Here is a 24,494-nt window from a genome sequence, read left to right as displayed (position 1 = left end):
AACCTGTCCCCACAAGTTGCATGTCTTTGGACGGTGGGAGGAAGCCGGAGTACCCGGAGTGAACCCACGCAAATACGGGGAGAACATGCAAACTCCACACAGAAAGACCCCGGCCTGATGGTAGAATTGAACTCAGGACCTTCTTGCTGTGCGGCAACAGTGCTAACCACCCTGCCACCGTGCTGCCCCAGCTTGTTGTATAATAATAATAATAATAATGTGTGAAGGCCACAGTTATACTGATCAAGCAACAGTTGTACCACAGGAAGTCTGACTGAAACTGCAAGGGTGACTCTAATCTTCTCCGTGTTGAACAAATGCATCTACGATCTAAAAGAAGCAGTTTTCGCACCATCGCCGCTCCTTTTGAGTCACCTTTATTCTGACTGGCTGCCTGCCGCAAACAGGATGTAGTCACAGCCAAAGCATCCAGGCCAGTCTGAAGTCTAGCTTCTTGGCTCACTGGAAACTGAACATTTTAATATGGTTTTTTTTCCTGGTAAATTTTCATTTACCAGCGAATGAATGAAAATTTTAAAAAGAAAAAATGAAACACCCTTCAAACATGTTATTAGTGGTTTGTCCACCAGAGGGAACTTTTCCCTGTTGGCAGCAGGTTTAGAACAAGAAGTTAGACCGTGCATAAACAAGTAATACGTGACAACAGGACAAGTTGATTTTTTAACCTAAATTGTGTTACATTATTTCAGTAAGGACTAAATCCCTAACAAATTTTAGCAAAACTGTTTCATGTGTCTGAAAGAAAAAGAAAAATCCCCAGATATTGCTATCAGTCTTATGTATCACTCACATATCGCCTGTGAGAAAATAAGAAAAACCATAAAAAGGATAATGCGTTTTTATAGTCAGATGTATATTAAATAAGAGTTCACACTCATGATTGATGTGACATCCAATGACAACAATAACAGATGTCAAAACCTGACCTGGACTTTGTCAGCAGACAGAGGCTCATTTTGATTTTACTGTCAAACCATTAAAATCAATTGGCCACTAAAAAAAAAAAAAAAAAATCACTTATGTGCAAATGCCTTGCATAATGCTAAGCATAAAGCTATAAACCCTCCTCACAGGCTACAAAGATAATGACAGCTATTACAGCAGAATGTGTGCGATGTGACAGGCGTGTGTGAGCAGTGCAGACATGAAGCCTACAGAGTGCATCTGCAGTGAAAGGACACATAATGGAGGTATCGCGTGTATGTGTTTTGTGGTATGCAGAGGCCGGGTCAGCTGAGGTTAGATTTACAGTGCAGAGGCTAGCGAGCTTTGTTCCGCTGCCCTCAGGCCTCCTATCCGACACCGGGGTTCATCATGTGTGCACGCATGTGGGTGAGAGAAAGAAGCGGAAGACGGGAAGATAATGTACAGCAAGTGGGAACAAGAGCTGAGGCTGAGCTGCATAGTTTCACTCTGTGAAGTTCAATGCATTTTTTCTTTTTTACTCTTAAGGGTTGGTTTGATTGACGAGACGAGAGAAGCCGTTTCAACATCCCATAATGAAACTGTTCTGTCTTGATGGGATGACAAGACAACCATCCGTATGGTATGAGGTGGCAATGAATGATTTTAGGCAGGGGTGTCAAACCTAAGGCCCGGAGGCCAGAATTGGCCCAACAAAGAAGACACGAATCTGGCCCACTGGATAGCTTTCGGTAATGTGAAGGAGGGCATAAAATTGTAACTGTATTTTCATGGGTTTTACAGCTTTTCCTACTAAAGATAAGGATAAAGACATCCCCGGTGACGTCCATATGACACCAAAGTAATTAAATAAATGATAAATAATGACAGAAGTGTTATTGTTTTTTCACTATGTACCAGCAAAGGCACATACAGCCCACTTTGATCTTAAGTGGGCCAGACTAGTGAAAGCCTCCTTTACCTCATATCTTAATATAGGAAAAAGAATTACAAGTTCAAACATGCATCTCACTTTTTCTACACATTTAATCCCCGAGTTTAAACGTGTAGAAAACAAGTACTGCTGTAATAAATCAAGGAAATGTGTCAGCACAGCTCCTCACACTTAAATCATAAGAAATAAATGTGCAAAATTCAAGAAAAAGTTCTGGCAGCTCTGTATACCTATTACTTCATTACTTTATTTTAGTAAGAATGGCTATGAGAGATGTATTTATCAGCAGGAAAAGTGATGAAAATACAGTTAAAAGTCAAAAATGTATGCTCTGCTGTTGAAATTGCACTTCTTTGTCTTATATTTAAATATCTCAGGGATTAAATGTGTAATCAAAGGTCTTTACACTGACTGAAAGGGGTGTATCAGTGGTTCGGCCCACTTAAGATCAAAGTGAGCTGTATGTGACCATCAATGTAAAACGATTTAAGGACCTATGGATGTCATGAAAACACTAAATTATGGAACATCTTTTGGAAGAATTGTGTTTCACTTCTTGGGAGCATCAATGCCAATGTGCATCAAAGCTGAAACAACTTACTAAAGACACTTTATCACGGTTTTTCCTTTCATTTGCCGCGCGCCTTATATACAAGCAAAGGGCTGGAGGATGTTTGCGGATCTTATTTAACTATTTGAATGCATTGGCTGAAATCCCTACACAGACTCCTCATTCTAGACTGTGTAATTATACATTTGCAGTGAGTGTAGGCTTTGATATCATGTGTTGCGTGACTCCTTCACTGGTCAGGTGTGCTGTATTTATCCAAGTCAGAGCTTAAACAGAAATGTTTGTATCGCTGTGTAAGCAAGTTAAAGAGGCAGAAACAGGTCAAGTGCGCGTATAGAAACACACTACCTTTAAGAAAAATAGACATTTTATAGACACTTGACATCACCTTTTGCCTTTTTCATACTTCCATGTGACTTGCTTCAGTAAAGAGGACCTGTTAGGCTAACTAAGCACACCTGGGTGCCCTCCTCGCCTGAGCCTCTGCCCGGACCCTGAGACAGCTATCCGCATATAAAACTCACGTACATGTACAAGCTGGTCAGGTTGGCCCCCTCTGTGACCTGCGTTGTTGCAACTAAAGTGCTCCGGGCTTTCACAACAGAGACTCACAGCAGCTCTCACCTGCTGCCTCCTTCCCGCCACCAAGCCTATTTAACCGGCTCGCGTTGCATTTGAGGACCTGGACAAGTGGCCGTCTGACAACTAAGTACTTGAACTTTAACTGCGACGCTAACATTTCCACAACTAAATGAAGACTGCAAGTAAAGTTTACTACTCTGTTAGTCACTTCTGTTTAATGACTGCACCTACCTGTCAGTCTCGGTTCCTGTCACCTTACGCTCCTGTAGCCCTCTCTTTAATGTTACTATTATTTCATTGATTTGGCCTCCAAAAAACTTTCTACAAATGAAGAGGTGCTGGCATCCCCGAGAGCTCCTTGTCCTGTGGAGTGGATGAAGCTGATGAAAGTTTGCTGAATGCTTACACAGCAGCAGTATCCGAAATACTGCCCGGGTATGAATGCAGAGGCTGCTGGCGTCGGTTCTGCGCTGTCCTTGTACAACACAAAGATCTTCTATACGTTTACCGATGGATAACTCCATTAAAGAACAGTCATTGTTTCATTTATCTGAATTTATGTGCATTTATTTATTTAATTTATTTGTATTTGCATAAGGAGGCATTTAAAATATATACTAAAATGAAAAAAACATGCAAAAATACGGAAGGCTTTATTAAAAATAAATAAGGTCCAATTAGTCAACTGATTGTCTCATTCATGATATTTTAATTATAGAACTGAGGAAATAGTCACCTTGATTGCTCACTCATTAATTAGCTGATAAGTATCGCTTCATAACACAGTCATGCTTTACATTATTATGACATACAATTAAAAATGGCAGAGCCACTAAAGGCACAGTGAGGAGTGCCTGATCTATCTATCTATCTATCTATCTATCTATCTATCAAGTTATGTTTCAAGCGATCTGCCAGTCATTTCCCTTTTTTACTAAAGCACTACATAGTGTTTCATTTTTGTAGGTTGGTTTGTTTCACCGCAGGAATAAGTAGCGAAGTGAGACGTCTTTTATTTTCTCATATCTCTGTTGCGCATTCACTTTGTCAGCCCACTCTTAAAGAAATATTCTCCCATTTAGATTTTTCATGCTACCACCTTGCTGACAGTTGTCTCTGCAAACTGAAATGAAGCCTCTGTGGACGTGTTCAGATATTTCACTTACAGAGATTCCTACAAAGAACAACTGGGTGTATTTAAAGAGAACAACAGGGATAGGGAATGAGGTAGGACCTCTAGCTCCTGTTCCCCTTGATTTTATACCCTGATACAATTAAAAGCTGCCCAAGTCATTAGAAGAATGCGCTATGATTTGGTGGTGGTGAACGCACTCTGTGAACTAACATAGATGATAGGTTTTTATGACAAATCAGCTCATTTATAACAAAAAAATCTTTTTCGGACGTACGTTATTCCGAAAGTCATTGAGAATAAAACGTTTACGAGCCGCTGACGGTCCGATTTGAATTAGATTCACCTGCCTGAACACGCTGGAAAAAGCACAAATGCCAAATGATGCACTAACGATTTCTTTACTTTGTGTCCATCTTCCGGTCAAATTGTGTCACAACAGCTTTTTGTTTGACACTAAATGAATGGGCTTTAATACAGACAAAAAAGAAACGAAAAACTAATTAATCATTGACATGAATACTTATTAACTATTAAGTTGCATAAAGTCAGACTTTGCAAATTTACATTTAAATGGAACATATTCAGCCAATTTCCAGCTTTACTTTATCTTTCTACGCCATCGAGGATCTTTTACATGCTTCAGTTTAAAATATATAATTTTTCTATTTTAAAACTTTGTTTTTCGACTTCGGTCATTTAAATATTCCATAGGCTATAAATAAAATAGGCATTTTTTACATTGCACATTTGAGGTTAATTTTTATTTTAAATCATTTAACACACTTCAGTGGGCTACATACTTAGTGTTACTATCAGTCCAATACCAATAACAGTGTTGGTATCGATACTAGTGATATTTGGATGAGTCCACTCACCTCTACTACACCTCAATGTGAATAATTAAGCAAAACTCAAATAGTTGTGTTTATTGAAGAAGAAAACTGTAAGGCCAAGAAAATGTGTTCACAGTTTATTTGTTTTTTTAGCTGAATATTTTAACAATTTGCAAGCACAAAGGAATTTTACATTTTTTTTCCAAGTTCACCAACTTTTGATCTTAACAGAAATCAAGAAAATTATCTGAACCTCTTTCAGCATACAGAAGCTCGGCTCTCCATTGGAGACATGAAACGAAAAAAAAGGAACAAAGGAAATCTCAACAAATTCATCAAAAGGTAAAATGTAGTTTTATTCATTCAAACTAAATCCACAGTGTAGAGTGGTGATTAGTTATGGAAATAATACTGGACCACAATGCTGTGGCCATGGTAAGTGTTTGTAACACTCCTTTCTTTAAAGCCAAAATTCCTTCAATAGTAGAGCTTGAAGATGGAACAGATCAGCTGGGCCGGATGAAATGGGCTCTTAAACCTTACACCTTGAAACCATGTACCCAAATAAGTGCATTTTTTGTCGTAAAATCGTATCTTTGGTAGAATACAGTAGCCATTACTTCACGTGCCCTACTCCCCTACACTGTTGAGGCTAGTGGTCTCTTCCAATTTTAGCTAAAATTGCAGTGGTGAAACAAGCAGAAGCAGGTTTAACAAATGCAATAAAAAGAGAAGAGTGAGGTGCCACCTTTATTATTTTTTCAAACAAATCAGGATGAAACCACTGCAGTTAGCTTAAAGTTTTCCAGACAATATTGGACAAGAAGACATCCCAGCTAATCCAGACATTAGCAACAGCTGGTAATGATAGTGAATTATCATGACCTGAAACGATGGTTCAGAAACTGTGCTTCTTTAGATGATCCATCACATGAAAAAGCTCTGGCCTCTGATTTTAATATCAGGTACTCTGAGATGCTTTTGCTAAAGTGATACTGTGATGGTTATTTTACATTTTTATTTCATCCAGCCAAAGGACTGATGTTCTCCATGGTATAGGACAAAGGATGAGCTTAAGCCAGAGGTATACATTGTCCGTCCATCCTTTCATAATCAATAATCGCTACTCCTCCTACAGTATTTGTCATTTTTTTAGCTAAATATGCACACAATGAGATCCTAATTAGTCCTTACCCAAAAAGGTCAAAGTCATAGGCACATTTGCTGTTTTCTGTGCTTGAAGACAAGTCAGGATAGTACTTAATCAGGGAGATGCTCTTTACCCTCGTGGCCCACACTGAGGCTATCCTCCAGAGACTGACGAGCATCCTCTAATCTTTGAGTAAATAGTTTGGGCTCACTGTCAGCCAGAAAAAAGATGAACATCTGTGCATAAGATGGCCTCACCCCTCCCTCCATCACTATGAATATCTGCACCCGTGCAGTTAAAATAACTTTCCTGGGTTCTACCATCAACACTACCCTCTCACTTAATATGGAACTCAGTTGATGACTCAGGAAGGTAAACACTATCGTGGCCTTATTGTCCTGCAGGGTGTGTAAAAATAAAGTGCTGACTGACCACACAAAGATCAAAGTGTAGCAGCCCTGTGTCAACAGCCCCTTACTGTATGGACATGAAACCTGGATCACCTAAATGAGACGACTCAACTCGTTCAACACGCGGTGCCTCAGAAGCGTCTTTGGATTCAGATGGCAGGACCGCTTTCCAACCACTGGCACACCAACCATCTGTGCTCAGTGGCTTGTAGCTATGATATTGGCGTGACATGATGAGGGCCAAAGTATTGAAGATCGTGATATTTAAAATACCACAGGTTCAAATTCAAGATTTGTTTTTTTCTTTGTGCAAGTATTTTTAAGCGGAAGGCTCACATATTTTCTATCATGACATATCATATATTGGTTTTATGGAAAATTTTAGAAAAAGGAAAATGAACACTGTGGAACAGATGTGATGACTTTGTGGAAATCCATTAAAAAACTGTCTGTTAATCACACCATCATACTGGCTGTCACACCGCCAGTTGTAATAAGAGGGCCAAGCCATGAACAAGGGAGGGCAAAGGACTTTTCTAGAATTCATTATCCAGAGACCAGATGTCCCCTGCTAGGGAGTTGGCACAGGCCTGAATGGTCCAGGTCGCCTGGGCAAGCTTGTTGCGGAACAGCTCGGCGTTGGCCTCTGGGCTGGCAGACTTCAGAGCGTCGAGATGGTTGGTCAGAGCTTTGAGGGTGTGGGGGCCGGAGCCCAGCAGGATGTGGCGAAAGGGGCTGTCTATCGGAGAAACGTAGGGTGACAGGAAGTTCCTTTCCACCTATAGTAACAGGAGGAGGAACATGGAGGAGTTTGTTAAAAGTGTTCTGGGTCACCAGACTTTTCTGTCATATAAAAGGAGGCAATTAGCAGCTAAAAAGAAAACTACCTTGAATACTATTGCGCTTTACAGTAGATAAAAAGTAATGCAGTAAAATAAAATATGACGTATTCCATTTTAAATATGACACAAAAGTAGCTAAACCACACTAAAATATATGAAATCCTTTGGCCAAAAGCTCAGATAGCAGCTTAGCTTTAGCTTTATTGTTGTCTCCACTTTATAAGCCTTGATATCAGTTCAAAAGAAGGAAATATTTACAATAACAGCAACAATTGCTAAGATATGTCCATATTTTCCACAGAATTTCTCAGGAAGAATTACTGAGTGTTGGAAGCCTTACCGTCATGATGCGGTCATTGATCATGCGGCACATCTCCACGTTTTCCAGGTCGCTGTTTTGGATGTCAGCTGTCAATATGTTAGAGACACGGTTGTAGGAGCCAGAGGCCATGACCAACCACTGCCCAGTCAGGGTCTTGGGCAACAGCTGGGGCTGCAACTGGAAGCAGACAAATATGCAGGAGTGATTTAGTTTTCACAATAAACTCAATTTGCTAACTGGACGTGCAAGATCTGACCAGAGTCTGGGCAAAAGAGTAAGAGAGGTGACGTTACTCTACATCTCTTCAACTTGCTTTCAACTAGATAAATAGATTTCATTTAACTAAATATAACATTTCTTTTTTATGTAGTTGTTAATGAGTCCTTAATTAATAAAATAAAAATGTAGTTTCAAAATAATCTTCTTTTACTCTAATTAAGTCTTGGATTAATCGTTTACGCTTTGCCCGATTCTGCTCAGAGCCCAAAGCGAACTCAGCATATCCAGGCTAAGACTGAAGACTATAAGACTGAAAACAGCTGCAATATAAATAAAGTTTAGTCTATTTGAAGGCAGAAAGAAATGCCGGCAAAATGCCAACTGTGTGACTTAGACCTAATATCTCAACTCTTAACCTCTCAGACTCACTATCACATCTCTATCATCCAACCTTCCTTTATCTCATAAGTTCTTGAAAGAGTAAAACAGCTAAGTGATCATCTCAGAGGAATTGTTTATTTGAAGAGTTTCAGTCAGGTTTCAGAATTCACAGCACAGAAACAGCTTTAGTGAAGGGTACGAATGATCTTCTTATGCCCTCTGTGCTTGTCCTGCTAGACCTCAGTGCAGCGTTCAATACTGCTGACCATAATATTTTATTTCAGCCATTAGAGCATGCTGTAAGTGTGCTGCATTGATTTGAATCATATCCATCTAATACAATACAATTTGTTCATGTAAATGGGAAGTCTTATTTCACACACCAAGGTTAACTATGGAGTTCCACAGGTTTCTGTGTTAGGACCAATTCTGTTTACATAACACATGCTTACATAAGCCCTGCAACAGACTGTTGACCTGGTCAAGGTATACTTCCCCATGGTAGCTGGGATATGCCATTAGGATAGATGGATTAACTTGTCCTCCAATAACACTGTGAGGAATCTTGAAGTCATTTTTGACCAGCAAATGTCCTGCAGTGTGTATATTGAACAAATATGTAGGACTGCTTTCTTGCATTTGTGCAATATCTCTAAAATTAGAAACATCGTACTCAAAGTAATGTTGATACTAGTTCATACATTTAGTACTTCTAGGTTGGACTACTGGAATTAAGCCTTCAGTTGATCCAAAATGCTGCAGCCAGAGTACTGACAGGGATTAGAAAGAGAAAGCATATTTCTGATCATGGTTATGCAAGAGGTTTCTATTGTTAAAAGGGAGTTCTTCCTTCCCACTGTCGCAAAGTGCTATCTAATAGGTGATCGTCTAACTGTTGGGGTTTTCTCTGCATTATTGTAAGGTCTTTACCTTACAATATAAATTGCCTTGAGGCGACTGTTGTGATTTGACCCCATATAAATAAAAATGAAGAAGAAGTGAAACTTCTTTGTAATACAGAAACCTTTTAGTTACCTGGATAGGAAGAATTCCAGCTTTGAAGTACAGGCCTGTAATCAGATAGTTGTTGTGTTTCTGGCATTCCAATTACATGTTGTCAACAGCGAAGTCTCAGAATGACCTCTGGTGGACCAACTATGTAACATCAACACTCATAACATGGTCGAAGTGTGTTTCTCTCTTCTCTGTTTCCTTTGTTAAAAACTTGTATTGGCATCATTGTATCAATGTCAATACTGATATATCAGCAATGGTCAAGTTGCTCCTGATTTCTGCAGCCCTGCTCTCAACAAGGTAAATACTATCTTCTTTTACAAGGACACTGGTGAACACTCACCCTCTGAACAGCCTTGACCTTCCCATTAATCTGAACCACGTGGCTGCGTATGAGCTGGTTGTACTTCTTCAGGTCCATCTGCAGCAGGTGGTCATGGACCAGCCTCAGCGCTATGTGACCTGCAAACTGGCCCGCTCTCACAGCCAGCTGAGGAACCTGGCTGGCTGTGACAGAGTTCAGGTTTTCTCGGGTGTCCAGGTTTGTGCCAAAGTGCGGGTAGTCCTGAGGAGGCACACAGGATGTTTTAAGAATTACTCTCAGATCTACAAAGTTGGCATTAGTTAAAAGAGTTCAGAAACTATTTAAGAACTTGTAGTACAGAAGAATTCACTTACTGAACTTCCAGAGTGGAATCTGAAAGCGACTGAGGGAATGCCGGAGAAGGCGAGGAAAGGATACGCAGCACTGTCCATCCTCAGAGGCTCCAGACTTCAAAATCAAACGCAAAAAAGAAGAGTGAGAATGACAGCCTACTTTCAAACAAGAAGGCTGTGATAATCATCACTGGCTATACTTTGTTATCTTTAATTAGACGGACTCACATAGCAGACTCCCAGTTGTTCTTTCCAAACTGAGAAAGAAGAGACTTGTCCTTGTCATAGTTCACCTAAGAAGAAAACAAATACTTTGATTAAACTCTTGTTTTATTTTACAAATAAAACTGACCAACAGAATTATTTCTGCAGAAGAGATCAGCTGTGGAGTTACCTCTTTCAGAGCGTTTTGGACCAGGCTGTGCAGCAACGGGCTGGCTGCTACTTTAAACCCATTCTGACCTAGAATAACAAGACCACTAATATTTAGTTATCCTCAAACATAAGTGATGCTTTTTGCATGTGTTTGTAAAAGTTTGACATTAAACAGCTTCAGGGGTACAAGAAGTCTGCATCCATGGCAGCAAATACCTGTCACAATGCCGTCCAGGTTGATGTAGGCGACTGCTTTCATGCTCAGAGAGGACAGATAACCCTGGAACAAAGAAATAGCCAAAATAAATTTATACTCAGCCACTTTGTTAGGTACATCTTTTCAAATGTTTGCTCTCTAATAAGCCAATTTATGCATGTAGACATGAACCAGATGTGAGATGAAACTGACAAATGTGCAGCAAATGCTTGATGCTATTGTGTCAATATGAACCAAAATCTCTGAGAAATTTTTCCATCACTTTGTTGAATATATGACATGAAAAATTAAGCTATTATAGCGTGTATTTACATGAACAGAGTACACTCATTATTAATGAAGTTTTGCCTTGCATTTCTCACCTCCAACCACTCGGTGGCGCCAACACTCCCATACTCTCCCGCACTCCAACTGGCAAACACAATGCTCCTCCTGGGTTTGAATCCATCTGACAAAGTGGAAACACATTTAATAAAACTAATGAAGCCGGCGCGTTTTTTAGCTGCTCAGTGACAAACTTTAGCGTCTGATGTGAAGTTTACATCAATTTCATTACTGTTACGTATTCATTTGGTTTTTTTCCCCAATTCAGTTTTATCTATATACAGCCAAATTGCAAGCTAAAGAGGTAAAACAGAGAACACGCCAACAATCAGACTTGAAGCACTTGGTGACAGTGGAAAATAAAAACTCCCTCTTAACAGCAAGAAAAATTAGGAAGAAAAAGAGGTGGGTAAAGAAGCACTCAGTGCATCATGGGAGGCCCACAGCACCATAACTAAGGGAGGATTCAGGATCACCTGATCCAGCCATAACTATAAGCTGTAGCAAAAAGGAAAGTTTAAAGCCTAATCTTAAAAGTAGAAACGGTGTCAGTCTCCCAAATCCACCTGGGAGTTGGTTCCAAAGAAGAGCACCCTGAAAGCTAAAGGCTCTGCCCCCCCATTCTCCTTTTAAATATTGTGAGAACCACAAGTAGGCCTTCAGACTGAGAGTCAAGTACTCAGCCTGGGTAATTACATACTGTGAGGTCTTTAAGATACGATGGGGCCTGATTATTCAAGACCTTTTTTGAGAATGTTAAGGTTTTTGAATAAGATTCGGGATTTAACATGAAGCCTGTGAAGCAAAGACAGTATCGGAGAAATGTTTTCTCTTTCTAGTCCCTGTCAGTATTCTCAGTCCAGCACTTTGAAACAACTGAAGACACATCCTGGTCAAAAACAACCCCAAGATATCTAAAAGTTTTATTTCATTCCAAGACAATGCAATTGTTAGGGCCAAGTATGATAGCCTTGGTTTTCATTTAGAAGCAGGAAGTTAGAGCCAGGTCTTTATGGCTTTAAGACATTCCTGTCGTTCAACTAATTGGTGCGTGCCATCTGGCTTCACTGATACATTAAACTGGGTATCCTTTGCATAGCAATGAAAATGAATGATCTGCTTTCCCATGATAGTGCCTAAGAGAAGCATGTATAAAGTATCAACAGGTGCTCACCGTTCTCCACCATGTCAGAGATGGAACGCGCCAGCTCGACGAGGACGCTGGTGCCCACGCTTGATGCTGCAAAGCCAGGGCCCCACGCATCCCTCTGGGCCCCAATGACCACGTATCGATCTGCAGACGGTCACAGGACATTCATCACTCACATCGTTTCCATATTTCCTGATCACAGGATCTCTCTCATTACTCATCTTTGCTGTACCTGCATCCACAAAGCCTTTGATGACCCCAAAGACATTATTTATCCTTTTCTCAGTAAGGACATTGTTGACTTCCACAGTAATAACATCGCTCTCATCTCCGAGTCTATTGATGCTCCCCCAACCATCTGGTTGAGTTCTACCCCCGAGCTGCCTGTTGGATGCAGACAAACATCAACCCTTTATTGATGCCCTGTTTATTACAAGCTTCGACAATCTTTCTGATACCAGTATGATGTTTGTGAGTCTTACCTCAGAATTTTGGTTCCCATGCCCATTGTGATAGTCTGAGCCAAAATATGTGGCAGGCCTGAAGACTGCACAGGTGGAAACTGGGTGTGGTTGAAGGAAGGGAAGCCTGGGGTGTAGGGATCCCCAGAGCCCATGTGGACCTGTGGGAATCAGAAGAAAAACACAATGCAGTGCAATTGCTTCCTCTTAGCAACAGTATTAGGTTTACAGACTTTAGAGTTTGTAATACATGTCAAATCAGTCTTCATATTCCCTGTCTGTCTTTTTGTCTATGCTTCTACAGAACCTACCAGCAATACTGTATGACCAGGAATTAAACAATTGCCAGGGAGTTATGATTTGTTTGGTAGCACCCTCACTTGCTCAAAACTCCAGAAAAGCTCCCACTGCATTCCAATTCTTTGAATCTTGAGAACATCAAACAAACTAAGCACGTAGAGCACTTCAGTGGGTTTTATTCCAAGACATTTTAAAACTGCCCTCACTCACATGTCCAAAGAGTGAAGTATCATTTCCAATAGGGTAATCAGCAGGGTCTGGGTAGATCAGCACAGCAGAAGCGTTCACTTTGGCTACATTGGCTACCTATAAGCAGAGAAACAAGGCAATGGAAAATTAAGTTCACCAACAGTAAAGATTTTTGCATGAATCCATCCATCTTTTTGCAGTGTTTCATGCAAAAAGAAGTAAACTTAAGTCCCACAATCACTAAACTGGTATCACTAGTATGACCTCAGATTTACAAAGTACCCTATTGCCTACCCTGTCACATCAGCTGCCACATATTAAGCCTGTTCATCTGATAGATTTAAACATGTCACTTCTATGTGTGAATCTGTGCCATTTAGCAAAACAGTCTCTCCTGAATTTATGCACAAAATGTTCTCCAAGCTTTATTTCATCACAGCCTCATGCAGGAAAGAGGATGAAGAAAAGTGTAGAGAAGTCAAAGCTTTTTACACACACACAAAAAACAAAAACAAAACCAGATTTAAACTGGACTAAAACTTCTGTTTGATATTTTGACATTTTCAAATTGCAATTTAGGGACATGACAGATTTGCAAGGAATTACAACACGCACAGATATTACCCAAGTCACCCCAGGAAAGATAATTCCTGTTTGAATAGTTTACTAATACAACTTTTGCATCTTTTTAAGCATCCCACCTTCTCAGCAAAGCTGATCCTTCCAGCTCTGACCAGCATCACCCTGTTATTCATGTTGATGTTCATGTTGTTCAGCTGTTGGAAGTCATCTTCCTGTCCATAATGGGCATACAGCACTGCACCCTGGAGCCATCAGAAACAGAAATGTCACTGCAAGTGTCACTGTACATTTTTCCTACTCATAATTTAGCCTTCTGATTACCCTTGCTGTTCCACTGGCGCTGTAGGACAGGAAACCCGTTGGACGTTCCTCTGATCCGTTCTTGAAAACTATTCTGTTGTATCCAGATGCTGGGGGGTCCTGAACCTTGACAAAGTACTCATCAGTCCAGGTCTTCATGCAGTACTCCTTAAACTTTTTTATCACCTTGTTCCCCAGATCTTCATCACCAGGAGAACCAGCCCGGTGGTTGCTACTGGTCAGCTGACTGTGAACGAACACAGGGAAAACAAATGGAGGCAAGAAAACAGGGCCCAGTTATTCTCATTTAAAACTGCAATGCACATAAAATTTGTACAGCACTGTACATGCAATGTGTGGGGTTTCTATTCACCTTAGTGCAATCTCTAAGTTGGATGTATTTAGTTTATCACCAAGCAGTTTTCTCACATCATCCCAGTCCATGAAAGGGACAGCACCAGTCTTATGGGTAATATCATCTTCAGAAGGTGCACAGGAGCAATTCAGATCCTTATTCTTATGAACCAGGTAGCCAGTCAAATAGCCTGAACGTGGTAGTCATTTAAAATGAGGAAACAATTACTAATAAGGAAAGGGAACACACCCAAGACCAGACCATAGCACAGAGTCAGCATTTTGAAATACCAGTGAGGGACCAAGAGACCTAAAGTTTGTACACTATCAGCGCTTACACCTCCAGACTAAATTCATGGCTATAAACTGTCAAACTGTTGCTCAGATGAATGCAAGGTCAAAGCTGGGCTATGTTTTTCAGATGATAAAATTATACTTTGTAAGTTTTCACACACACATGAAAAATGTTTAAAAAAATGTAACTTTCTAGGTGTAAGTATCTCCTCAGACAAACAGAAATATGCCAACTATGCCTTTCTCCCTCTCTTACCAATGACAAATGTGAAGACGATGGTAGCTGCCATGAAGCAGAGGCTCTTGGTTGTACATTCAAAGTTTTGAGCCACGTGTGGTTGGCGGTTTGACTTGTGACTAAGGTGGCCTTCGTCGCCATTCTCTCCAACCTCCTCATTCATGTCAGACGACTGTATCATCTCCACCTGGCTGGTGTCACCTTCCATATTATCAGGCAAGTTGAATCGTGTGTAGGAGTGTGGTTCATTGTTAAACTAACAAAACAGAAACAGAAAAGGTCAGGGTAAGCAAAACATATTATTTCAGTAACTACCAAAGAATATAGAACCTGGGTGGGAATCATAGACAGCATGCCCACTGATCCAGTTCTGTTTTCTTAATATATGTTACCACGAGTCTTCGATTAAACAGTTTCAAAGGATTTCATACCACTGCTATGCTGACGATACACTGTTTTACTTTTCTGTTAATCCAAAAGCCTCAACAGTCCCTCCTGCCTCAGTGAATGTTTCACTGTCATTACTGATTGAAAGTCTTCAAATTTCCTCCATCTCAGTGCCAAAAACTGAAGTTCTTGTGTTCGGCCTCGACAGTTCCTCTAAGCAGGTCAGTCATTACACCAGAGCAGTTTCACTAGCCTGCAGTGCACTAGCAGGCTAGTGATTCGCTACATGCGGTAGGTGGTAAGTTAGATTCAGATTTTCCATTTGGATTTAGTTTGTGTTATCCCCCAAGAGAAAAGTGTCTTGGTTTGTGAATTGGATTTTGGTAGAGTGTCCCTGTGCCAAAGGAAATACTGCACAGTGAAATGTATATTTGAAGTAACCTTTCAGTTAAGAGGTGGAAATGGAAAAATAAATAAATAAAGGGAGGGATTCAAGCTTAATACTAAGCTTGTTATTTTAAGATTTATCTTATAACACTCACTGAATACTTACAATTTGGGATATCGCTGATCTTGCTTGGTCCATGGCTGCTTCAGAGGATTCTGAGAAGATAAACCAAAAAGTTAGACTACTCCAGCCAAGTTTAAGTCTTTAAATGACAGGCATTTTATCCTCCAAAGAGACTTAAAGTCAGGTGGTGCGTGAATGTAACTTTTTATTCAACTTAAATCCCTCACAGTGCGAGCAGTGGGTTGCTGCTTTTTACTTGCAGGAACATCCAAAGAATATATCCCATGTCTTGTCATTGGTCCGATTCTTCTTATCCTAAAGGCAGAGCTGGCAGGGGAGCAAAAGGCCAGTGTCCTGCACAGGTCGACACACAATGACACCACCGACTCTTTGGTCTCGCCCATCGTGGTAGCGAGGTAGGAATGGATAAACTGTTTCTGTGGGCTGGGTCAATTTATACTCATAAAGAGTTGCGATCAGGAGTGCTTGTAATTGATTGATTGTTTGATTGAAATCTGTGGAAGCCAGAATTCTGGATGTTTGTAGGGGATCAACTACTTCCTTCACTCAATGACAAATGCAAATAAATTTATAACTTTTATGCAATGTGTTTTTTTTGTGGATTTGTGGTTGTGTCTCTTTTCATTAAAATGAAAATACCATAACAAGTACAGACTGTTCTTCTCTTTGGAAGTGGGTAACCTTACAGATTCATCACAAATCAAATAATAATTCCTCCACTGTTAAGAAGTCAAAGGCAAGTTGTATAAGAAGCTTCAGCTATGGGACAGAATCTATACAAGCTAATCATAAGAATCTCTTCAGCCCATAAGAAACCTCTTTACACGTTGAGGAAAGTTTCTGTTAAAGTTTTAACACTGACTCTCCCATAGTTTTCTTGAAAGTAAAAATGGGTCTGGGGTCTTATGTAGTAATGCTTCCCTGTACAGTTCTTATCATATCTACAGGTACGTGCATTATCAGAAGAAATATTATTTCTGTTAAACGTGCACATAATGTCAAACACATAAACACTACACCCGCGACAAGATTACAGAAGAGAGTTTCTGATCACTCAGGATTGTTTTTCATTAACTCATATGTGATACTGCAGAGCCACTTAGAGGCTTTCCACTGCTGGCTGAGGACTGTCATAGAGGACGCACATGCAGAATTCTGCTGTGGATTCAAAGTTATCAGACAACGCATGTGACTAAAGTGGACAATGAGTCTAAACTGGAGGGCGTAAAATGCACCTCTTGTCGTTAAAATACAGATGGAAGCTGAAAAAAACCCTGCAACATTCATACTGCAGTGACATGTGGGCCATTTAAGGGGAAATTACGAAAGGAATTGCACAACAACAACAAAAATAATAATAAATAAAACTTTTTCTGCTCAGCAAACAGTAGTTGAAACCTCGACCTCGGCTCCCAGGTCAAAACAATTCGCGCTATGACTGCAGAAACTGTGCAGCACACGGACGGGTGTTGATGTTGTTTCCACGTAGAGTCGTTGTAGTCACTCAGACCGTGTCTTACACAGTGAGAAATATAGATCTGAAAACTAATCTGATTAGTACATAGTCGTGATCAAACAGCCACATAATGCTCTTTCCACGGCACAGACTACACTACACCAGAGTGTGTTTTCCCAAATTAATGAGCAAATGAAACAAATGCACAACACTTTTACGCTTATCCTTATCTAAATTCTCTCTGATGTGTTACATGGCGAACTTACTGTGTCAGACTGTTGCCTCTCTGTGACCGATGTCAGCATCATAAATCGGGGGACACAGTTCTCTGAGCAGGAAGATCTTTAGCGCAGTTGGGAAAGAAATGGGCGTGAAAGGGCGAGATCACGAGTTTGGAGTCACCGCTCAGTGGTAACATACTTCCTCTAATCTTTTCTAACGACAATATTTTTATTTACATTGTTTATTCTAACCCTTGAGTAGGCAATGGGCGGATCGCGGTCCGGATCTGGACCCAGATGACGTTCTGTGTGGAACCAGATCGTTTATATTTTACTCTGCGCAGCTTTCCACGAACTTACGGTAAGGTTATTTTTAATGTGCGCAGCTTTTTCTTTTGTGTTTACGGTACTCGACGTACACAGGAAGCAAACGGGTTAAACGCGTACGTTATAAGCCATCCCACGTGACATTACTCAACCAATCAAATAATTTCTTCAGTTGAACAGGCGCATTGCACGTGTGCGAAAACAAAGTTTTGTACTGAATGTACACATTATGGGAAACAGTATCACCATAATATTAAAAAAACTACCTACTGTTATTAACATTTTGGAAATTACTGCTCCTGATAATTATACTTTTATATAAAACGTGATTAAAAACTATTTATAGTGACCCCTGCCACTGATAAATAAATAACTCAATAAATAAACACGTGGGTTCTGTTTCAGTGCCACATGGTTGAGGACCTTCTCCCCTGCTTTGACAGGTCTGCACAGATTAGCTCCAATGCCAGGAAATGTGTTTCGTATTTGATTCAGATCACTTTATTAAATTCATGCATATAATCAGGGCTTTGCGTTGTTTTGTTGTTGTTGTTGTTTTTATTTTTAATGCCGCTGATTATTGCAAATCTTTATACACTGGTGCTTCTGTAAAAATCAATCGGAAATTTCTGTATCTATCACAGTATGAGATATTTTAGCTAGTGATAAAAAAAAATAAAGCTCAGGTTTGAACACCGCAGCAGCAATAGTAGAACAAAAAAAAAACAGTTTTCCTCATGGTAAACTATAGAAAGTCATTGACTTATTGTCATCATACGGCGCTTTTAACAAATGAACATTGTGAAAACAATATGATGACTTAGTAGATATCCACTGAAAACGTGGTGATTAATCACAACAGCACTGCCAGTTGTAATAAGAGGGCCAAACCATGAACAAGGGAGGGAAAAGGACTTTTCTAGATTTCATTATCCAGAGACCAGATGTCCCCTGCTAGGGAGTTGGCACAGGTCTGAATGGTCCAGGTCGCCTGGGCAAACTGGTTGCGGAACAGCTCGGCGTCTGCGTCGGGGTTGGCAGTCGTCAAAGAGTCGAGGTGGTTGGTCAGAGCTTTGAGGGTGTGGGGACCAGAGCCCAGCAGGATGTGACGGAAGGGGCTGTCTCTGGGAGAAACGTAGGGTGACAGGAAGTTCCTTTCCACCTATAGCAAGAAGACGGACATCATGAAAGAGCTGGATAAAAACCAACGTTATCAACAAATTTATTGGACAGTCCCGTCCTTTGAAAAGCAGAAAGCAGACACTGAACACTACCTACATCAACTATTACACTTGACTGTGATTAAAATGTGATGTATCCCACTTAATATACGATCCAAAGGTAGCTAAACCAACACTAAAGTTGTAATTTCAGCTCATCAAAAGCAGAGGTGGCAGCTTGTGAAATCAACTAAACTTGATGGGCTGAGTTTTTTCCCCCTTACCGTCATGATGCGGTCATTGATCACGCGGCACATCTCGATGTCCTCCAGGTCGCTGTTCTGGATGTCGGCTGCCAGCGCGCTAGAGGCACGGCTGTAGGAGCCAGAGGCCATGATCAACCACCGCACTGTCAGAGCTTTGGGCAACAGCTGGGGCTGCATCTGCAAGCACACAAACATGCAGGGATGACTTTTCTCCCTCAAACTCGAGTTAGTAAGCTGGACATTCAAGACCTGACCACAGCTTTGTCTTCTATGATGAGAGGAGTAACCAGGCAAAACAAACTGATTCAAAACTGATCATTTAAGTTGAGTGATGAAAAACACGACAACAGTCAAGTTGCTCCTGATTTCTGCAGCCCTGCTCTCAACAAGGTAAATACTATCTTCATTTACAAGGACACTGGTGAGCACTCACCCTCTGAACAGCCTTGACCTTCCCATTAATCTGAACCACGTGGCTGCGTATGAGCTGGTTGTACTTCTTGAGGTCCATCTGCAGCAGGTGGTCATGGACCAGCCTCAGCGCTATGTGACCTGCAAACTGGCCCGCTCTCACAGCCAGCTGAGGAACCTGGCTGGCTGTGACAGAGTTCAGGTTTTCTCGGGTGTCCAGGATTGTGCCAAAGTGCGGGTAGTCCTGAGGAGGCACACAGGATGTTTTAAGAACTACTCTCAGATCTACAAAGTTGGCATTAGTTAAGAAACTATTTAAGAACTTGTAGTACAGAAGAATTCACTTACTGAACTTCCAGAGTGGAATCTGAAAGCGACTGAGGGAATGCCGGAGAAGGCGAGGAAAGGATACGCAGCACTGTCCATCCTCAGAGGCTCCAGACTTCAAAATCAAACGCAAAAAAGAAGAGTGAGAATGACAGCCTACTTTCAAACAAGAAGGCTGTGATAATCATCACTGGCTGTACTTTGTTATCTTTAATTAGACGGACTCACATAGCAGACTCCCAGTTGTTCTTTCCAAACTGAGAAAGAAGAGACTTGTCCTTGTCATAGTTCACCTAAGAAGAAAACAAATACTTTGATTAAACTCTTGTTTTATTTTACAAATAAAACTGACCAACAGAATTATTTCTGCAGAAGAGATCAGCTGTGGACTTACCTCTTTCAGAGCGTTTTGGACCAGGCTGTGCAGCAACGGGCTGGCTGCTACTTTAAACCCATTCTGACCTAGAATAACAAGACCACTAATATTTAGTTATCCTCAAACATAAGCAGTGTTGGTCAAGTTACTTGAAAAAAGTAATCAGTAACTAATTACTGATTACTTCCCCCAAAAAATAATCCCGTTACTTTACTGATTACTTATTTTCAAAAGTAATTAATTACTTAGTTACTTTTTAAAAACACGATTTACAACCTGAATAGGTGATAAAGCGATAGATCTTTGAGCCCAATTCTACTTTTTCTGCATAATTCATCATACAAAATGTAATCAAATGGAAAAGTCTCTTTTTAAAACTTGTTTTATTAGTTTTAATCTTTTAACTTTATGCATCAAGCAAAAATTTAATTATATGCACCATTCTCTGACTGGAAGAAATTTCTTTAATATTTAAACCTATTTTCTGCACATTCCAGCTTCATGAGTACAAGAAGTCTGCATCCATGGCAACCAATACCTGTCACAATGCCGTCCAGGTTGATGTAGGTGAATGCTTTCATGCTCAGAGAGGACAGATAACCCTGGAACAAAGAAATATCCAATATATGAATGAGACTGAGCACTAATAATTATCCTCCTCAGAATAAGTCTATTCATTTACGTCTTCTTTAATGGGCATTTGTTTTTGGTCTACATCTTTTGACTTATTTGAGCTATCCTATAAAATCCTGATGTACGAAGAAGAAGACATCCTGGGCTTTCCATTGATATCTCATGCATTTTGGGGGGGTTTCTCTTTTAGCACCAAAGATGAAGGAAATCGCAAAAAAAGTACAATGAGAAGATTTATTTTTGTTGAGTAAAAGAAAAATGCAGCTAATCTGAACCTTTGCCATGCACTTCTTACCTCCAACCACTCGGTGGCGCCAACACTCCCATACTCTCCCGCACTCCAGCTCGCAAACACAATACTCCTCCTCGGTTTGAATCCATCTATCAAAGTGGAAACACAATTAATCAAACTCATGAAGCCAGCATGTTCTTTAGCTGCTCAGTATCTGACGTGAAGTGTACGTCCAGGAACATTTTATTTGGAAATTAAAAACCAAACATCAGCTGCCGACAGGTGCTCACCGTTCTCCACCATGTCAGAGATGGAACGCGCCAGCTCTACGAGGACGCTGGTGCCCACGGTTGATGCTGCAAAGCCCGGGCCCCACGCATCCCTCTGGGCCCCAATGACCACGTATCGATCTGCAGACGGTCACAGGACATTCATCACTCGCATCGTTTCCATATTTCCTGATCACAGGATCTCTCTCATTATTCATCTTTGCTGTACCTGCATCCACAAAGCCTTTGATGACCCCAAAGAAATTATTTATCCTTTTCTCAGTAAGGACATTGTTGACTTCCACAGTAATAACATCGCTCTCATCTCCGAGTCTATTGATGCTCCCCCAACCATTTGGCTGAGGTCTACCCCCGAGCTGCCTGTGGGATGCAGACAAACATCAACCCTTTATTGATGCCCTGTTTATTACAAGCTTCAACCATCTTTCTGATACCAGTATGATGTTTGTGAGTCTTACCTCAGAATGTTCATTCCCATGCCCATTGTGATAGTCTGAGCCAAAATATTTGGCAGGCCTGAAGACTGCACAGGTGGAAACTGGGTGTGGTTGAAGGAGGGGAAGCCTGGGGTGTAGGGATCCCCAGAGCCCATGTGGACCTGTGGGAATCAGACAGATGAAAAGATGATCTTAGAGTGGATCATGACATCTTTTCAAAGGTAGCTTTAATCAAACTAAACACATGAACCCCATTATTATTGTGGTTATCATTTAGATTATTGCACTGGTAGAGGAAGCACAACTACTTCCTCTTATGAACAGTGCTAGGTTTAAATGCACTTCACAACATGTGTATTGTCGACATGTCAAACATCTGTCCTCTCATTTCATATTTAAACAACAGTCTTCACCTTTCCTTCAGTGTACTCATCTGAGTATTTTCCCAGGTGATTTACACCTGAGGAGTAAAAACTGTCTTCACTCACATGTCCAAAGAGTGGAGTGCTCTCGCCGATCGAGTAATCAGCAGGGTCTGGGTAGATCAGCACAGCAGAGGCGTTCACTTTGGCTGCATTGGCTACCTATAAGCAGAGAAACAAGGCAATGGGAAGCTAAGTTCACCAACAGTAAAATTATTCGAATGAATCACATAATATAAAACGAAGTTTCATGGTAAAAAGGGGAAACGCGAGTCTTTGTTTACATAATTTCTTCTGCGATGAATAAAGTATGATTCTTATTCAGTTGGGGAGAAAGAGGATGAGATGGAGATGACAAAGGAGAATGCAGTGATGGAGGAGGCAGATGAAGGAAAGGAGGAGAAAGATTATGAGAAAAGTATGAAAATATAAATCTGCAGATCTTAAAAGGTCATATAGTTCGGAAGGTCTCGCCTGTACAGAAACACACACACGAAAATTCTAATGGAATTCTACTGAAGGTTAAGAACAGAGGACATCTACAAATATTGACAAGTACCACAGGGAATAAAGTCTCGTTCAAATGATGTTCCACCTTATTTTGAAACCACCCACCTTCTCAGCAAAGCTGATCCTTCCAGCTCTGACCAGCATCACCCTGTTATTCATGTCGATGTTCATGTCCTTTAACTGCCTCAGGTCATCTTCTTGTCCATAATGGGCATACAGCACTGCACCCTGGAGCCATCAGAAACAGAAATGTCACTGCAAGTGTCACTGTACATTTGTCCTACTCATAATTTAGCCTTCTGATTACCCTTGCTGTTCCACTGGCGCTGTAGGACAGGAAACCCGTTGGACGTTCCTCTGATCCGTTCTTGAAAACTATTCTGTTGTATCCAGATGCTGGGGGGTCCTGAACCTTGACAAAGTGCTCATCAGTCCAGGTCTTCATGCCGTACTCCTTAAACTTTGTTATCACCTTGTTCCCCAGATCTTCATCACCAGGAGAACCAGCCCGGTGGTTGCTACTGGTCAGCTGACTGTGACAGGGAAAACAAAAACGGGTTACTTACTGTTAAAACTACAACACACATAACAAAATGTGTGCAGTGCATGGAGCCTCTATTCACCCAAGGACAGCGTCCATACTGGATGTAGTCAGTTTTTCAGCAAGAAGCTTTTTTACATCATCCCAGTCCATGAGGGGAGCAGCACCGGTCTCATGGGCGACAGAAACGTCTTCATAGCGGAGAGCAGAGGGTGCACAGGTGGGAGCCAAATCCTTATTCCGATGGACCAGGTAGCCAATCAAATAGCCTGAAAGTGGCAGTGATTCCAGATAAGGGATGGGAACAGATCAACTGAATTAAGTGACTCAACTGACTACAAAACCACAGCTTCCTCTTTTAACTTGCTTTCTTACCGAAGATGAAGACGAGGATGATAGCAGCTGCTATGAAGCAGAGGACTTTGGGTGTACATCTACATTTTTGAGGGACGTATTGTTTGCGGCTTGACTTGTGATTGAGGTGATCTCCAACCTCAAACGGCTCATTTATGCCAGATGACTCTATAATCTCCACATGCCTGGTGTCATCTTCCATATTCTGGGTAGGTCGAATCATGTGTAGAAGTGTGGTTTACTGTTAAACTGACAAAAACAAAAAATCATGGTAATCAGAATATATCACTTCTGTATTTTCCAAACGACATCATAAGTCATTAGACCAGCTTTTGATTTCCCACGCTGTGAAAAAAGTAATTTTCCTTCTTCATAAACATGCCTCTAACAAATAACTCATCATTTAAATGCATTTTTGCTGTGTTAAAATCAGATGACAGGCTCTCAAAAACTATGAACACAGGAAAGCTGTCTCCTTTCACTTTCACAATCATCTACTCTTTCTAGCCCTACTTTCACCTTCCCAGTCTTTTTCTTGAGGTAACTTGTCTCTTAACCTGCATATATTTCCTGTGTGCTCAAAACACATCACAGATAATGATGTATGAGAAAACCATCCAAAAAAATATTTGCTTGAATAGTGAAAATAAAGCAGAAAGATTATTCAATTCAATTTGATATAAAACAGCATCATATCAACAATTTGTCAAACAGTCTCCTCAAGAGTTAATAAACTGAACTTACTATTTGAGATTCCTGAGAGCCTAAAAAAGGTGGATGGTCACCGTCTTTGGTGGCAAAAAGAAAGTGGGGATCTGCTTCCTGATTTGTTG

General features: G+C 40.7%; 2 protein-coding genes across 2 annotated transcripts; both read right to left on the bottom strand.

Moving 5' to 3' along the window:
* Positions 1–5,124: 5,124 nt before the first annotated feature.
* On the bottom strand, positions 5,125–17,662 carry LOC147308846 (transferrin receptor protein 1-like). Its single transcript, XM_086271978.1, has 18 exons — positions 17,421–17,662; positions 15,720–15,769; positions 14,798–15,035; positions 14,267–14,438; positions 13,915–14,140; positions 13,713–13,835; positions 13,033–13,128; positions 12,544–12,683; positions 12,294–12,445; positions 12,086–12,205; positions 10,950–11,035; positions 10,587–10,650; positions 10,390–10,457; positions 10,224–10,288; positions 10,017–10,110; positions 9,682–9,903; positions 7,743–7,901; positions 5,125–7,339 (listed from the first exon to the last, which is right to left on the bottom strand). The coding sequence occupies exons 2-18, from the start codon at positions 15,750–15,752 to the stop codon at positions 7,097–7,099; spliced, it is 2,301 nt and encodes a 766-aa protein (XP_086128104.1). The 5' UTR covers positions 15,753–15,769; positions 17,421–17,662; the 3' UTR covers positions 5,125–7,096.
* Positions 17,663–18,515: 853 nt separating this feature from the next.
* LOC147308845 (transferrin receptor protein 1-like) lies at positions 18,516–23,884 on the bottom strand. Its single transcript, XM_086272566.1, has 16 exons — positions 23,683–23,884; positions 23,390–23,576; positions 23,074–23,299; positions 22,872–22,994; positions 22,323–22,418; positions 21,856–21,995; positions 21,606–21,757; positions 21,398–21,517; positions 21,171–21,256; positions 20,781–20,844; positions 20,261–20,328; positions 20,095–20,159; positions 19,888–19,981; positions 19,562–19,783; positions 19,147–19,305; positions 18,516–18,864 (listed from the first exon to the last, which is right to left on the bottom strand). Exons 1-16 carry the CDS (start codon positions 23,882–23,884, stop codon positions 18,622–18,624), a joined length of 2,247 nt encoding a protein of 748 aa, XP_086128692.1. The 3' UTR covers positions 18,516–18,621.
* Positions 23,885–24,494: the final 610 nt, after the last annotated feature.

Source organism: Aulonocara sp. 'chitande type north' Nkhata Bay, linkage group LG18 (genome assembly GCF_057382095.1).
Source record: "Aulonocara sp. 'chitande type north' Nkhata Bay isolate Kocher_YH1m ecotype deep benthic linkage group LG18, A_spYH_male_GT1.1, whole genome shotgun sequence".
Lineage (NCBI taxonomy): Eukaryota > Metazoa > Chordata > Actinopteri > Cichliformes > Cichlidae > Aulonocara > Aulonocara sp. 'chitande type north' Nkhata Bay.
The sequence above is the reverse complement of the archived record's forward strand: the minus strand, read 5'-3'. Positions and strand labels throughout refer to the sequence as shown.